The 17159-nt window shown below is 47.6% G+C and overlaps 1 protein-coding gene across 10 annotated transcripts in view; it reads right to left on the reverse strand.

Annotated features, from left to right (window-relative positions):
• EHMT1 (euchromatic histone lysine methyltransferase 1) overlaps window positions 1-17159 on the reverse strand; it is a 984283-nt gene that overhangs the window by 298675 nt on the left and 668449 nt on the right. For all 10 annotated transcript variants that reach the window (XM_078642016.1, XM_078642018.1, XM_078642009.1 and 7 more), the window contains one exon: window positions 49-150. In XM_078642016.1, the coding sequence (XP_078498142.1) occupies window positions 49-150 (102 nt within the window). The remainder of the gene's footprint in view (window positions 1-48; window positions 151-17159) is intronic.

Below are 17159 nucleotides of genomic sequence, written 5' to 3' on the forward strand. Positions count from 1 at the left end.
AAAATGGATCAGGAAATATATGGATGCAAGTCTGGTAGCATGCTTTACCTGGCAGTTGACATCCACTTGTGAGTTGCAGAGAAGATACTTCACAATATCGTAGTGGCCCTTTTTGGCAGCCAGATGCAGGCATGTTGATCCTTCCGCATCCTAGAAAGAATAGCCATCTCAGTTTAGAATAGTCATCTTAGTTTTCAAAAATCTGAAGTATTACAAAAGCAATGTGTCATGGGTGAATGAGCTTTGGTGGAAAAGAAGTGGCAATGAAGATTGGCACAGCAGAGGTGAAAGAGAACTGGTGTCAGACGACAGGTAAATGAAAGTAAAAAAATCAAGCCGTAGTCATTCTGGCAAAGATTCTGAACACTTTCAATTTACAGTTAGACTAGAACAAAAGGAATTTACGGCCCTGAACCAAATCCCACACATATCCAGCCGTGCTACAGATTTAAAATTTAGAACAACAAAGATGAGCATTTAGTTAATTTATGATATTTTGACATGCATTTACATTAGATGGCGTCAGTGCGCTTTACAATTAACTAAGGCAATGAGGCAGAGTTGCTAAAGTGCATTAAAATAGACCAAGCAAGAGATTCAAAACTATAAATCTACAATACATGAAAAGGAGAGTAAAAGACTACAAATGGGGAGAGATGAAAAAGATGAAGTAGAATTAAGTGAGGTAAGAACGTAGATTTGTCCCTCATCTTTAGGTTAGTAGGGGAAGAGAAGGAGTTAATAGTTGAGTTATGTGCTGACAAGTAAGGGTTTCAAGGATGTTGTTTTCAGAAAGAGAACATATTTTCATGGCATCTCATCTGCTCAGACAGGAGAGTTTTACAATGATGAAGCAACCATAGCATCTTTTTTTCTCTCTCTTTTTTTTTTTAAAACAAAGCCAACTGAAATTATTTAGGATACGTATATGATGGAGCTATGCAAAGTACTGATGTCCGAGGACTTTGAATGGGAGGCAATTGAGTTTGAAATTAATTTTGCCTCCAAAGGCAGCCACAGGAGCACTCTTAATACCAGAGTTACGTTGTCATCCTTTTTGTATCCAGAAAATATTTTGGGAGATCACCGCAGAAGGGTTTTTATTTGTGAAAAACTTGAAGAAAAGCTGTCAATTTTAAGTTCCATAGGCCAATTTACATGACGTTTTAATCAGTGTTCTACAGTAATGAGAACAATTTCTCTTTTCTGACTTTAAAAGAGGAGCATTATCCATGTTTGAATGTTTATTAGAGATTGAGCTTGATAATGTCAGTGAACACGACAATATTTGCATCCACAGACTGACCAGCATATTAATGGATGGCCACCTCTTCCTTCTCTATCGTAACTTGTGAAACAAATTAATTGATCTGAGCAGACTTTAAAGAGTCAAGGAAAACAGCTTCCTGAAAGAAGGCGTTTATTATGTGGCACCAAGTTTTGGAAATAGAACAGAAGTTGGTTTTGATAAAATTAGCAGTTACGAATCGAAGGACAAAATGGTTTCAAAAATGATAATTTTGATTAGCTGTTCTTTCTCTGAAAGTTAAAGAAACGTTTATGCTTGGGGTTTTCCTAATGGAATGAGGTAGTCACTACATATTACTTAAATTTTATCCGAAGAAATACGTAAATTCCATGCATTTCTACTTAGATGTTAAGATGAATTTTGTTTAATTAATGCATAACAGTTCTTTAAAGTGTTAAGAGATCTTTTCAATCTTTTGTGGAAGTAATCTCACTTTTGCAGTAATCACCTCATATCTGTATTCCTGCCTGCCATTCTTTAACTCCGGTAGTGAGTTGGGTTCTCCATTAGCCTTTGCCCTCTGAGATCTTTCCTTTTGTGGCATACTTCACATGTGAGAAACTCAGATTTGAAACCTTCGTGGCATTTGTTCAGTTTCAGAACGAACAGTTTGTCAGCAATATCCAAGATGGAATTAATTATGTTCCACTGCTGAATTTACATCAGCAATCAATTTAATGGCAGGTATGGATTCTCGGAGGTAGATTTCTACAGCTTCTTTTGCAGTAGTTTCTTTACTATGGTTTTGTTTTCAGAATTCTTTGGTATGACTTAATTTTAAAAGGGATAAGAAAGTCTACTTCCCATGACTTTTGAGAGCCAATTTTGGGTTGCAAAGAGATTAGGCCAAGTATTTTCCCTTTTTTGAGAGTTGAAAAGACAGAACTTATTTACTCAGATGTGATATATTCTGTGTATTCTTCGACGATGTTTTTATTCTGTTTGAGAGGGTCGGATAGGATCTCAATGAATATAGTTTCCTTGGGGGGATTGACTGAAGCACAAGTTACTACTTGTGTAACGATATATCTGTAAGAGATATTAGTTAGTGATAGATTCCTTACCTTAGAATATCCCCAGGCGTCAGACTGGATCCGGAAACTTTTGCGTAGCAATACCCCTGCGCGTCGGTAGGCATCGTCAGCGCCGGAATGACGTCGCCGGATTACTTAGATGCCGCCCTCGAGCGCTGACGTCAGTTCTGATACACAGCTTTTCCGTGCCAGATACGCAGAGCCATGATAGAACCAACACTAGTGCCATGAAACTAGGCCCCTAAAAGGGGATGACCTTAACCCTAGATATCGGTTCGCAGAACGGGGAGGATGGGTGGGTCGATAAGGAATCTATCACGAACTAATGTCTCTTACAGAAATAACGTTACACAAGTAGTAACTTGTGCATCTGAAAGAGACACGTTAGTGATAGATTCCTTACCTTAGAATAGATACCCCAGCAATACCAACCCCAGTGGTGCTTCTGCAAACCAGTAATCACACCAGAAAGTCCTGGAGGACGGAACGGCCAAAGAAGCCATCCCTCCGGACTTGATTGTCCAGGCAGTAGTGTCTCGCAAACCTGTGCAGCGAGGCCCACGTAGCTGCCTGACAAATGTCCTGCAAGGGGAATCCTCGGCCCAGTGCAGTAGTAGACGCCATGGCCCGAGTGGAGTGGGCCCTCAGCCCAACAGGAGGTTCCTTTTTAGCCAAGGAGTAACACGCCTGGATGCACAATACGATCCACCGAGAGATGGTCCGCTTGTGCACCGCCCGTCCATTCTTAGCGCCCACGTAACCAACAAAGAGTTGGTCATCCACCCGGAACTGGCGTGTGCGATCCAGATAGTAAGAGAGCGCACGTTTTGTGTCCAGACGGTGGAGCCCCTCTTCCTCTTTTGAGGGATGCGGAGGCGGAAAGAAGGTGGGCAAGGTGATGGACTGCCCGATGTGGAAGGCTGTGACTACCTTGGGCAGGAAAGAGGGCCTTGTCCGCAACACAACCTTGTCTGGATGGACAGAAAGGAAAGGAGGTTTGGAAGAAAGACTGGAGTTCACTCACTCTCCTGGCAGAGGTGATGGCAACCAGGAAAGAAGTCTTCAGAGTAAGAAGGCGGAGAGGACAGTTATGAAGTGGCTCAAAGGGAGCGCACATCAGATAAGTAAGTATAAGGTTCAAGTCCCACTGAGGCATCACTAAAGGAACAGGAGGGAACATGTGTGTGATGCCCTTCAAAAACCTATTTACAATAGGGGACGTGAACAAAGATGGCTGATCAGGTAGCCTTAAGAAGTCGGAAAGGGCAGAAAGGTAGCCCTTGATAGAGCCCAGAGCAGAGCCCTGCTGGGCCAGAGAAAGATGGAAGAGGAGAACCTCAGAATGGGGGGCAGAGAGTGGATCCACAATCTTTGCTGTGCACCATGACACAAATCTGTTCCACCTGCAGACGTATACAGACTTTGTGGAGGGACGCCTGGCTGCCAGAATGACATTACAGACTTCAGGAGGCAAGTCAAATGGCCTCAACTGTCGTCGCTCAATCTCCAAGCTTGGAGGTGGAGACTGGGCAGGTTCGGGTGGAGGACCATCCCCTGCTGCTGCGACAGAAGGTCCTCCTGAAGAGGCAGACGAATCGGGGGATCGACAGACATGCTGAGTAGCTCTGGATACCAAAATCTTCGTGCCCAGTCCGGAGCCACAAGGATAACCTAGGCCCGGTCGCTCCTGATCTTCTTCAGCACTCTGGGCAGAAGTGGTATAGGCGGAAAGGCGTACAACAGACAACTCCACTCGAGACGAAAAGCGTCTCCGAGCGAGTGCCACCTTGGAAATTCCAACGCGCAGAACTGATGACATTGCGCATTCTCTTCTGTGGCGAATAGATCTAACCAAGGCTCTCCCCACTGCTGAAAGAGGCCTTGCGCCACGTCCGAGTTCAGACGCCATTCATGATCCATCATGCACCGACAGCTGAGTTAGTCTGCCCTGGCGTTCAGAGAACCTGTCAGGTTTTGAACCACCAGGGTCACGCCCTGATGTTCCAGCCACTGCCAGAGGCGCAGAACCTCCTGGCAGAGGGTCCATGACCCCACCCAGCCCTGTTTGTTGCAGTACCACATGGCGGTGGTGTTGTCCGTGAACACCTGCACTACACTCCCCCGCACAGAGGGGAGGAATGCCTTCAGTGCAAGTCGGATCGCCCGCAGCTCCAGAAGGTTGATGTGGAGCTGGGAGTCCGCAGGAGACCAGAGGCCTCTGATCTCCGCCTCTCCCATTTGGCCCCCCAGCCCTGGAGGGACGCGTCCGTCACAACTACGTGCTCCGGTTGGGGTAGGGAGAGGGATCTGCCGCTGACCCAATCGCGGTCCGTGAGCCACCACTGCAACTGTCTTGCAGTGCCCTCCGAGATCAAGACATGGTCGGACAAGTTGCCCTGATGCTGGGCCCACTGAAACTTCAGGTCCCACTGCAGAGCCCGTATCCGCCACCGGGCGTGATGCACCAGAAGGATGCAGGAGGCCATCAGCCCCAGAAGTTGCAGCGTCAACCTGACCGAGACTCAGGATAAAGGCTGAAAGATCGGAATCAGAGCCTGATTATCCCGAACCCGATGTTCAGGGGGAGCATTGACTGACCGCATTCCCAAACTCAGGGACGTGAACACCTTCTTACCGAATTGCTCGTACCTCTTGGATTCCCGATCGGGTGGAAAGTAGAGGCCTGGATGACCAGGCTCTCGGGGGAGGGGTGGGTGGACAAGAAGCAAGGGTCGCCCGGAGCCGGGCGGTAGCGTCTGGCCACGTTCCTATCTACAGACTGACCTGTAGCGGGCTTGGACCAAGTGCCCAAAAGAACGTCACACAAGGCCTCATTAAACGGCAGCAGAGGCTCAGCCGAGCTTGCCTGCTGTTTAAGGACCTCAGTGAGGAAGTTAGTCCTCACGGCCGTGACGGGGAGCTCAAGGGCCAATGCCTTGGCTGCCCGCGTCAACACTACACTGTAGGCAGCCCCCTCCTCCGTAGTCACGGTTGGAGGGGAGACAAAACCAGTGTCTGGCGAAGTGTCCAGTCCACTGACATCCCCAAGCTCATATGTCCAGTCCTGTTGAGACTGACACTCCTGTGCCAGAGGGACCACAGACCCCTCCCAGTCTCCCTCGTCACCCATCACCTGAAATTCAGGTTCAACGGATGGGGCCGGTTTGTGGAAGTAAAAGTATCCATACGACGTCGAGAGCGGCGCCCAGTGGTGCCGCTCCGGCACCAGAACCAAATCAAGGGCAGGACCGGATCCAGTGAGGGCCTGCGGTGCCGGGACGAAAGTCGCCGGTGGCGCCGGGGCCGTAGCACACGACTGCGTCGAAGCCGATGCACCCGACCCGCTAGGCCCTCCAGCTGGGGCCGCTGGGCCCGAAGGGGCCTCGAAGCCCGGCGGAGGAGGGAGAGACCTCATACCGCTCAATCTCCTCTGGCGTCGCATCGTGCCCAGGGACCGGAAGGTATGGGGCAGGTTGCGACGCCCGCGACTCCGTCAGAGCCGCGTGGGTGGTGTCACCCAAACTCCCGGCTGCGTCGCGCGAGCGTCAGGGTGGGCCGGAAGAACGATGACGCCTTTCCGACCTCTCATGCCTCTTACCTGAGGACCTGGATCCTGAAGACCGATGCAGACTCTCGGAGCTACGAGGGCTCCGACCCCGTGACCGGTCCCTCGACCTCCTGTGGGACCGGGACCTTGAACGGCGCGGGGCCGACTGCCGGAGCTCAAGCCGCTTGCGGGACCGCTCCCGCCTAGCCTTAGACGTCAGGGCGCGGCAGTCGGAGCAGGTTCGGTCATCGTGGTCGAGGCCTAGACACTGAAGACACCGGCAATGGGGGTCGGTAACCGACATCAGTCGCTGCACTTGGAGCAGGGTTTGAACCCGGGCATCCAATGGTCGAGATATGAAAATAGGTACTTGCATTAACCTTTTCCATGGTCCGACGCCACAGTGGGTGTGTGCGTTGGACGGCCTGGGGCTATCCGAATTGCGCATGCGTGGAATTCGCCCGCACCGCAGGGGAATTCCACGCGCATTCAAGGTGTTAAGGCTACACTTAGCTACCCTGAGGGAGTTTTCTGTGCCATGTAAGAGTTACAGTGATGTGTTTTGATGTAAATGAAGACATATCTGAGGTGCTAAAGCAACATCTTTAAAAAGCTTGGAATTAAAGTGAAAATAGATGGTCCAAATGCCATTCCTGTTGCCTCTTATTGATGGTAGATGCTCATCTATGCAATAATTCTAAACATACACAGTCACATGGCAAGATGGCCGTTTAGACACTTTTTCTTCCCACTCCGGAGCTTTAAATCCTGTGTCATCCTGCATCAAAACAAGCTGTAACTCGTTGGGGCGGCCTCCCCAATTACTGGAGACCCAGTGAGGACCCAGGAGCGTCTGCCATACGGCCACCGCAAGGCACAAACTGAAAGACCTGTGCCGACTTTGACGCTGATGGTTGCATGTGAGAAAGTGCCCTCTTTTTGCATGGCTGCCTGAGTATGCCCTGGGCTCCTGCCAAACAGGTACCCAGTGGGCCTATGTTCTTTCCTGAAAACTGTATTAAAAACAAAACCCAACTGGAACTCTCTGGCCACAGTTCAGCCCCTGGTAAATGGTGCCACAGGTACCAAGGGCACTGTGGTCAGGAAAGGCCTCTATGGGCTGCAGCACATATTGTGCCACCCTTAGAGGCCCTGTACCTTTAGACACACATACTGCCATTGCAGGCAGCGTGTTTCGCGCAGAACAAAGTGAAGAGTCAACATGGCACACATCCCTGTGTGCCATGCCTTAACCCACTGTCCTGGCATAGGTAAGTCACCCCTCCAGCTGGATGCACTATACTAGTGGTGAGGGTACAGGTGCAAGTGCCCTGTACCCCTACAGTGTCTAAACTAATTCTTAGACATTGTAAGTGCAGTGCTGCCAATAAGTGTATATGGTGCTGGGAGTTTGCCATTACGAACTCCAAAGCACCATAATGGCTTCACTGAAAACTAGGAAGTATGGCATCAAACTTCTCAGCACATTAAAAGCACACTGATGCCAGTGTGGGATTTAATGAAAAAAGCACTCAGAGGGCATCTTAGGGATGCCCTCTGAAAAAGTACTTAACTCTAGTGTCCTGGCTGACTGGCTCCTTGCAATCTGCCATCACCAGACAGGTTTCTGGACCCCTGAGTCGAGAGCCTGCTGCTCTCGGGGGTCTGAAACAATGCACATCCTGGGACAAGGTGCCAAGCCTCCTACCACAGGATGGGCAGAGTCCACAGAGAGGAAGCTTGCCGCCTTTGTGAGCTACCCAGCCATTTACTGCTTCCAGCAACTGTCCCCCACTGGTTCTGACCCCTACTTTAGGCAGGAGAATCGGCTGGAAAACCAAGTGAGAAAGGGTGGTGTGCCCACCTTTGCCAACCCCACCCCTAAGGTGGGGGAGGCGAGGTGAAGCACAACTCTCAGTCCATGCAATCTTGCAGATGGGGGGACCCAGCCAACCCAAGAGAGGCATTTGCCCCCCTCTCACTAGAGGGTGGCATAATTTGTGGTGTACCCACCCTAAGGAAGGGACCCATTGGTCCTGACCTGTACCACCCCTAAAATTGTTATTTAGGGGCAACACTGAACCTAACCTCCTTAGACAAGAACCGACCAGAAGAAGCCACGCTGAACTAAGAAGAGGAGGGCACCCTCTGACTTGGCCCCAGCCCTACCGGGCGGTCCCCACCTCGAACCTGCTCCAGCAAAATCCTGGTGTGTCCTGCAGCCAGCAGCCCCCAAGTACCCGGAGGACCTGCCCTGCCTTCCCAAAGGACCGGATTTGTTCACCCACAGACTTTGGCTCCGGCCAAATCCGTCAGTCTGCACCACTCTGCACCAGACGCCCAGTTAGAGTGGCACAACACCATGAAGAGGTCTTCCTTGCGACCCTGACCTGAGATCTGGTGATCTCTGACCGTCCTCGAATATCCAATCAATGCCTGCAGCCCTTTTCTGGAGGATCCAACCCCCGACCACAACCGGAACTGATAAGAAAACCAGACGCCTAAAGACAAACCTTCACCCCATGTCCCACGCCTTTGGGTGGCCCAACCGATGGGGTCCTAGCATTCCTAGGCATCCCAACTTACCTCTCCAGCTGGTGGCCCCCTTCAGAAGATCTTCGTCCCCGGGCCTGCAGTGTCTGTTGCAACCGGAGAATGCCCATTGAAAGTAACAGGGCACCCGATGCCAAACAAGCACACTGCACCAGGACTCCCCTGTGCCAGGCCTCCCCTGTGCCGCTGTGGGTGCAACCTTACATACTAACCCGGAACCCCCTTTGCCATGAGCCTAACCGGAACTTTGCTCCCACAACCTTGTAGCCTGTTCGTGAGCAGTCACCAACTAGAGGCCCCCTATCACCCATTGCATAACATTGGGCCTCAGAACTCTGCACCCAGCCGCCCTAGTGCCGCTGAGGGTGCTTGAAGAGTGCATCCTTGACCCAGGAAGAACCCTGGTGCCAACCCCAGAACACCAACTCCCACAACAAAGTATACTTACCTGTAAACCGATAAACTCATTTCCTTCCATAGGATTGCACTGACTGCTTTTCTTGGAAAAATCTTCCAAGTGTGGAGTTAAGTTTATATCAAAAGTTGAAAAACTGCAAATATACAAAAACTGTACTACTTAGCTTTTGTCTAGGAGATGTCCCAGTGTGGTATCTAGGCATTTCACACTGGCTAGAAAAAGTAACTTAAAAAGTAATCCAATAAGTAACATGCACAGCAATCTGTAAAATAAATTAAAGGTAACTTCGAAATGTTGACTTACTTGTAAATCAACTACTGCATTTGAACCTGCTTTTGACTGTAATTCTCTACCTGCACCAGGCTTGGCTTGATTCCAGAAGGATAATGTTTCTTACACAGTAAGCATCTGTTCTTGGCATGTATAGCTGTAGGTTCACTTGCTTTGAGTACTCCTGCCATCTAGTGTTAGATCTGGATGTTGGCACTTTGTTTTTCTCCGAAGAAGTCTTTCGAGTCTCTAGGTTGTCTCCTCCTTTCGGTGATAGTGCGAATGGGCATCGACTCCATTGTTAGATTGTTTTCCCCCAGAGGGTGAGAATGGAGTTAGTAAATGTAGAATAAAGATGTCCATGCGTATGTATAAGAGTAAGCAACTGCAACAGGTGTAGGTACCAGGGGAGGTGGGTGGGCGCATGTGAATCAACAGCTGTACATGCCAAGAACAGAAGCTTACTGGGTAAGTAACATTATCTGTTCAAGGCATGTGAGCTGTAGATCACATGCTTTGCAAAGACTTTACAGCAGTATTATCCCAAAGCGGTGGCTAACCTGTAGCTGCTGCCGTTGTCTGAAAGTGTTCTAAGAACTGCCTGGCCTACATTACCTTGTTGTCTCGCTAATACAGCTACACAATAGCTGGCCTAATGGCTAGGGTGGTTGACCTCGAATCTGGGGTACTGAGTTTGAGTCTCGGCAATGACACTGAACATCCTGTGATTCTGGGCAAATCACTTAATCGCCCCGTGCCTAACAAAAATGAATGTGTCCATGTAATGCAACTGGTGCTATGCCGATACCCGACCCCGGTCAATTTCGCGCTATATAAAGCTCTGGAGAAAAAAAAGTGCTTGGTGAATGTGTGCAGTGTAGACCATGTTGCAGCTTTTCAGATGTCAGCTATGGGGATGTTTCCTAAGAAAGCCATAGTATCCCCTAGTTTGCGAGTGGAATGTGCTCTAGTGGGTATCGGTAAAGTTATTTTTGCTTCTGCATAGCATGCTTGGATACACTTCACAATGCAGCCTGCAATACCGGATTTAGAAACAGGATTGCCTTCGTGTGGTGGAGCAAAAGCTACAAAAAGCGGTTTAGTTTGACATAATGGTTTTGTCCTTTCTATGTAATACAATGCTCGTTTAACATCGAAAGTGTGTAGAGCCTGCTCTGCCACTGAATCTGGTTGATGGAAGAACACAGGCAACTCAACAGATTGATTGATGTGAAAGGCAGATACCACTTTGGGTAGGATTTTTTTTTTGTGTAGTTGGAAAAATGGTTCCTCTATGGTTAGTGCCTGAAACTCACCCACTCACCTCAGTAATGTAAGAGCAATGAGGAAAGCAACTTTCCAAGTGAGAAATTGCAGTTCACATTTATGCAGTGGCTCGAAGGGTGGACCCATTAGTCTTGTAAGGACAATGTTCAGATTCCACATCGGAGCAGGTGGAAGTGTTGGTGGAATAACTCTTTTGAGTCCTTCCATAAAGGCCTTGATAACAGGTACTCTGAAAAGAGACAGATGCAGTCTATTTTGAAGGTATGCAGCCATTGCCGTGAGATGTAAGGTTATGGATGAGTAAACCAATTCTGACTGCTGCAAGTGTAGTAAGTAACAAATGATATATTGAATGGAAGCATCTAAGGGGTTGATATGGTTGTTAGTACAGTATATAATAAATCGCTTCCATTTAGCTACGTAGGAAGCCCTTGTAGTAGGTCTAATGTCCTCTTTAATGCTGTTCATACAGTCTGGTCGACAGTTCAGATAACCAAACTCTGATTTCAGGTGCCAGATCGCTAGGTTGACTTCCTTGGGATCTGGGTGTCATATCTCTCCATGGCTCTGTGTGAGGACCCTGGGTGTGAGATGTAGTTTTTGATAAGGAACAACCGAGAGCTCCAACAGGGTAGTGAACCAAGGTTGACGTGCCCATGTGAGAGCTACTAGGATAAGTGTAAGGGATGTTTGTCTGAGCTTCTGAACCACTACTGGAATAAGTGGGACAGGCGGAACAGCGTAAGCAAATATCCCTGACCAGTTCATCCATAGAGCATAGCCTTAGGACAATGGATGTGGATACCTGGAGGCGAAGTTTAGGCATTTTGCGTTTTGGTGTGGGGGTGAACAGATATATCAGTGAAACCCCCACATTTGAAAGAATGGGAGGAGAACCGGAGGGTGAAGTTCCCATTCATGAATCTTTTGTCTCTACCTGCTGAGAAGGTCTGCGATTTGATTGTTTACTCCTGAGAGGTGTTCTGCTAGTTGATACATTTAATGATGTATGGCCCACTTCCAAATAGTTTGTGCAAGGTGTGACAGCTGCAGTGTGTGTGTCCCGCCCTGTTTCTGTATGTAAGCCATTGCTGTCATGTTGTTGGTGCGGACCAGGATGGTTTTGCCTGCAAGGCGAGTCTGGAAAGCTTGGATCGCTAGAAATACTGCTAGTACCTCTAGATGATTTATATGAAGTTGCCGTTGTTTTCGACTCAACAAACCTTGAACTGTGTGAGTTTGGAGAGGAGCTCCCCAACCAGTGAGAAATGCATTTGCTGTTAGCACAGTCAGTGGAACTGGGTCGATGAAGGGCCGCCCTTTGGATACATTTTGTGGATTCCACCACTGTAGAGAGCGATGGGAGCAGCCGCCTGCCAACACTAGATAAGACAATTGACCCTGAGACTGATTCCACTGATGTGCTAAGCATTCTTGAAGGGCATGCATTTGAAGTCATGCATGGGGAACTATCATGATGCAAAATGCCATCATGCCCAGTAGCTGCATATATACTCGAGCTGGTAGTGACTGGTTGGGCTGAAACTGTGAGATTAGAGCCTGAATATTGCAGATTCTGGCTGCATTGGGAAAGGCTAGAGCTTTTTAGGTCTCGCCTGAGCCACTGTGCATGCGCTGCTCTGTGAGGCTTATTGTAAGGACTTCCAACTGGACTTCCAACTCCCAGAGCTTTTCCTCGAGTTTTTTTTTTTTACTGCCACACATTTGATTGGCCATTGCGTAACGCTTCCACAAGAAAAAGCATGCAAATGGCCGAAGGCTCGGGTATGTCCTGCCTTATCTTTAAACGTCCCCTCCCATAGCCTATGTGTTTTGGGAGCAAACGGTTACGAGTGGAGCGAGCAGCGTGCCAGCTGCATTCCTTAAATTCCTTGCAGCGTACGCACCACTCGCGGGCTTGTTAATTATTTTGCAGAGCGCTTATTCTCTAAAAGTTCCCTCCCACGGCATAAAGCTGTTGGGAGCGAGCAGCGGCTTTCCTCCCTCATCATGGCTCATGAAGCACAGTGTGCACTTTTGCTCCAAACAAGCTGGCTGAAAGTGTGAGCCCTTCTTGTCCATCACAACCAAACAGCTAAGTGGAAAAAAATTCTGTTAAACGGGGGAAAGTGAGATTACCTTAGAATGGATGGAGAAACTCTTCTTACCATATTGGCTGATTGAGCTCTTGTCAATTATTAATTGGTTGCAACAACAGAAGGTTTGCATTTTGTGGATTCTGATTGGCTGAGAAAACACATCCCAGCGTCATTAGCTGAGAAGTTACAGAGTATGCACATAACCTGACGAAGCATTTAGTTGCTGCACGCCCCACCTTTCTTCGTGGAGGGGTTGAGATAGCTGAGGAAGAGAATGCCAACACGCCTACCTTTTACTGGGTGAACGGCGTGTCCTTATTTGCCTTAGTGAATTGACACAGGAGACAGCTGGAATACACTGGTGATCAGTGTAAACCGGATTGCTGCTGGTAAGAACTTTCCCTTAAGGTTTCAATCACACTACGCCCCCTGTCCTATTCGGCAAGATCCATCGAGAGCCACGCAGTCAGTACCTTTGTCAAGCGCGCGACACCCCAGGTGCCCCGCCCTCCCTCGCTCCGACCTCAGTGGCTTCCCCCTGGAAGGTCCTTCTCCTACTTCCCTGTCACGGGCCTGCACCCCCGCCCGGACCGCTACTAGTGCTGCGACTATTTCTTTATAGTCAATCCTTCATCGTCAATAAAATGTCCATGCTTTAAACGTTCTATCGTAATTGTCCTCGTTGCACCCTGTCATGATGTGACTTGGCTGTGTACTAGGAATTTGAGCAAGACCAACTTTACACACCCCCATTTGAAAGGGCATATGTGGTACATGTAGAGCTTTACTTGAACAGGTACTGAGTACCTGAATGTAACTTCATTTTAGTAGGAAACGTGCCTGCAGTTCTTAGAAACGGTGCAATACTATTAGTGGGAGACTACTGGCTCTTCCCAGTGGCAGACAGGTACTCTTGAATAGTTAGTACTTTAATTCGTTCCAAGCGCTAAAATCATGGTATTCGGTACTAAAATATTTACGGCAGCCCGTATGTAGGTTTCGGTCTTTCTGGTCTGGACGGTAACTATTTTGTGAGGGAGTGAGTGGTCTGTACCCACTTGTAGCTGTTTACAAATGTGAACACCTTTTAATTTTGTTTATATTATAATGAAGCAGGAGGGCCCTCTAAACTGAACAATGGCAGGTACTGTCAGGATATCAACTCTTCATACAACACCCCCCCCCTTCAGCATTAACATCAGATGATTTTAGTGCATCACGTCTCTCAGTAAAACAAACGCTTCTTTATTGTGTGAAGTAAAGCGTCTTTAATCCAGCATGTCTGTGCCGCAGCAACCATTTAACAATTGTTAACAGTTGGTCTCGTGATAATTACAATAACTGTAAAATGTTGTCTTAGCAACTACACATTTAGTGACCACAAGCTGTTGTACCTGTGTACCTTGTGTCGAGGTGACAAAACAGGGTCACACCAAAAGGCAGATTTACAGTAACATTACCTCTAAACACGTGCTGTAAAGGAATGCAGATGACCCGAAACAAATGACTTCTATTCTGGGCGATTAATCAATGACATTTTGGATTAACTAGTAATAATTTTATCTTGTTCTTTGGCAGGTGTAGACTGTCTGGGCCAGACATTAAAGTGGTAACTGCTGTTCTCCTACCAGGCAACCCATCCCTAAGAACAAAAGTACCATTGCCACACAACAGTGTTTACACTTGTGTGTGTGTGTGTGCATGGCCTTTCACCAGTGCACATGAAGTAACAGTAGATGTTGTAGCAGCAGAATGGCTAAAAACGTAAAAGCTCCGAACAGCGAGCCCTATTGGCTATGCCAATGCTTGTTGTGTATTGAGAGTGGCTCCCGAACATGTTTGTGTAGGAGGGTTGGAGATGGGACTTCAACAGATTTCCTGTGAACCCTAAATCGTGCAGTAATTGTAGTGTTATTTGAGTGTGTTAGAGACACTTTGGGAAAGAGCTAGTTTTAATGAGCCAGTCGTACAAGTATGGGAAGACATGGATATGCTGTCTTCGCAGGTGAGCAGCGACAACTGCCAGGCATTTGGCGAATACTCTGGGAGCAGGGTTTAAAGCACTTTGAACTGGTAGTGTTGTCCTGCTACCACAAACCTGAGCTCTTTGAGATGAGCGGGATGTATTGGAATATGGACGTGTGCGTCCTTTAAGTCTAGAGTAGACAGAAAGTCGGCTTGCTGTAGGAGTGGGAGCACTTGTTGAAGAGTGACCATATGGAACTGATCTGAGTGAATATATTGAGTTAGCTCCCTCAGGCGTCTAATACAGGCCTGAGAGAGACGTTCTTTTTGGGTATGAGAAAGTATAGGGAGTCCACACACAATCCTTGCTATTATAATGGTACGGGCTCTATAGCTCCCTTTTACAGAAGAGAGTGAACCTCTTGTTTGAGGAGGTGTAGATGCTCTGGTGACATTTTGTGTGAACGTGGAGGAATGTTTGGGGGATTGTTGGTAAGCTCCAGGCAATAACCAAATTAGATAGTTCCTAGAACCCATCTGCCAGACGGGGAGGAATTGAGAGAGACGTCCCCCGACAGGAGTGGAATGATCAGGAGGAAGGGGAGGCAAGTCACTGTTTGTGGAGGGGAAGGTGTGAGGTATGGAACCTTTAGCTCTTCCCTTGCCATTATTACCTCTAAATACACCTCGTAAGTAACCACTTGAAGAGGATGACTGACTGTTGCCTTTATACGATGTAGAGGTGTTGTCTGTAGATATGTTCTTGGAGTCTCCCCTGTAGAAAGAGCGACAAAAAGAACCTCTATTTGATGGGGACTGTAGGCCGTCTTAGATTTTGCAACGTCTGTGTCCTTTTTAATTATCTCTAAGGCAGTGTCTACAACAGGACGAAAGAGATCCTTTTTATCAAAAGGTAATTTTAATATAGAAGCCTGTACTTTGGGTTTAAATCCTGAAATTCTAAGCCAGGCGTATCTTCTTAGTAAGACACAGGTGTTGATTGCACGAGCCACAGTGTCGGCTGCTTCTAAAGCGCATCTAATAGAAGTGTTTGAAATTAGCTTTCCTTCCTGAAGTAGGTCATGTGCCTTAGCCTTATGTTTATCAGGTAGAAATTGGAGCATTTGTTCCAATTCGTCGTAGTGCGCTCTGTCATATCTAGCTAAGAGAGCCTGGGTATTGGAAATACGCCAGTGATTGGCTGCCTGTGCTGCTATTCTCTTGTCTGAGGCATCTTTCAGGTTATATTCCTTTCCTGGAGGAAGAGCATCCCCCGATGTTTGTGAGTTTGCCCTTTTACAGACATTAGAAACCACTAAGGAATCGAATGGTAACTGACTCCTGATGTAAACTGGATCTGATGGTGCAGATTTATACATTTTATCGACTCTTGGTGTAAGATTTCTTGCGCAAACCGGATCTTTGAAGATGTCATCTGCATGTCTTAGCATACCCTTAAGCATGGGCAGTGTGTGAGTGGATCTGTGGGATGAGCTTAGTGTCTCAAAGAGAAAATCCTCTTCAAGTGACTCTTTATGAAGCTGAACTCCATGATATTCAGCAGCCCTATTTATTAGTTCTATGTACTTTACATTATCGTCAGGCGGAGAGGGTTTTGCAGGGTATACATCTGGATCATTATCTGTGTCAATCGTCCCATGGATCAGGGCTATTATCTTGGACCCCGTCCAGTCATTTTGGTTGTCAGGTGTTTGTGTTCGCAGTGAATTTGTGGGTGTTAACAAAATTGGGTTAGGTGGGGAAGGAGGTGTAAGAGGAGGAGGAGAGGGGTTAGTACCAACATGCTTTCTATTCAGAGACTTCTTTGAAGGAAAACCAAGTGCAAACATCCAGACCCAACACCAGATGGCAGGAGTATGCAAAGCATGTGATCTACAGCTCACATGCCTCGAACATAAAATAACTAAATATTTTTGATACAAACAAATTGGTCTGAGTTCAGTCTTTGAGTGTGTGACATAATTTCTCGCCTGAGTGTGTACAACAAATGCTTAACCCTACCCTCTGGTAAAGCCTTACTGCTCACCCACACTATCACAAATAGAGAGTACGGTATTATCTACTTTGACCTCTGCCTACCTTTGGGGTTTCACTGGACTCTGCACACCATACCTCATTTTGGTATGGTATGTACAGAACCAGCTTCCTCCACTTGTGTGGTGGGAGCAGTACTGTGGACAGCGTGGGCCAGATCGGGGTGGGTGTTGGTAGATCATGACTGGACATGGAAATTATTGGGGGCCAGATCCCCCTGACTAGGCCCAAAACAGTGTTGTGGTGGGTGCACCAGGCATGATAGCGAAGTGCAGAACACCATGCTTGGCTGGAGGGAAACTGTTGCACCGTGGCGGGACCTGGTGGAATCGAGTTGTCAGCTGGAAGGCTGCTTGACTGGAAAAATAGTTCCAATCAACTCCCCCTATTAGCATTGTGCTAAAGTTAGCATTTGCGGCACCATTTGCACACAGCCGCCATTTTATGTGAAGATCGAAACTAACTTTAGCCTTATTTTGTCTGCCTCAGCATAAAGCAGCTCTGATATTTTATTTTGTATTTCTTCAAGGGTGAGCTCCGCTGTCTTAATACATGACTGTGCCTTTGCATACCTTCCTTGTTAGATAGGCCCGTTATCGTGATCTACCGTAGTGGGCATGGA

The sequence above is a fragment of the Lissotriton helveticus genome, chromosome 5_1 (genome assembly GCF_964261635.1).
Source record: "Lissotriton helveticus chromosome 5_1, aLisHel1.1, whole genome shotgun sequence".
Taxonomy (NCBI): domain Eukaryota; kingdom Metazoa; phylum Chordata; class Amphibia; order Caudata; family Salamandridae; genus Lissotriton; species Lissotriton helveticus.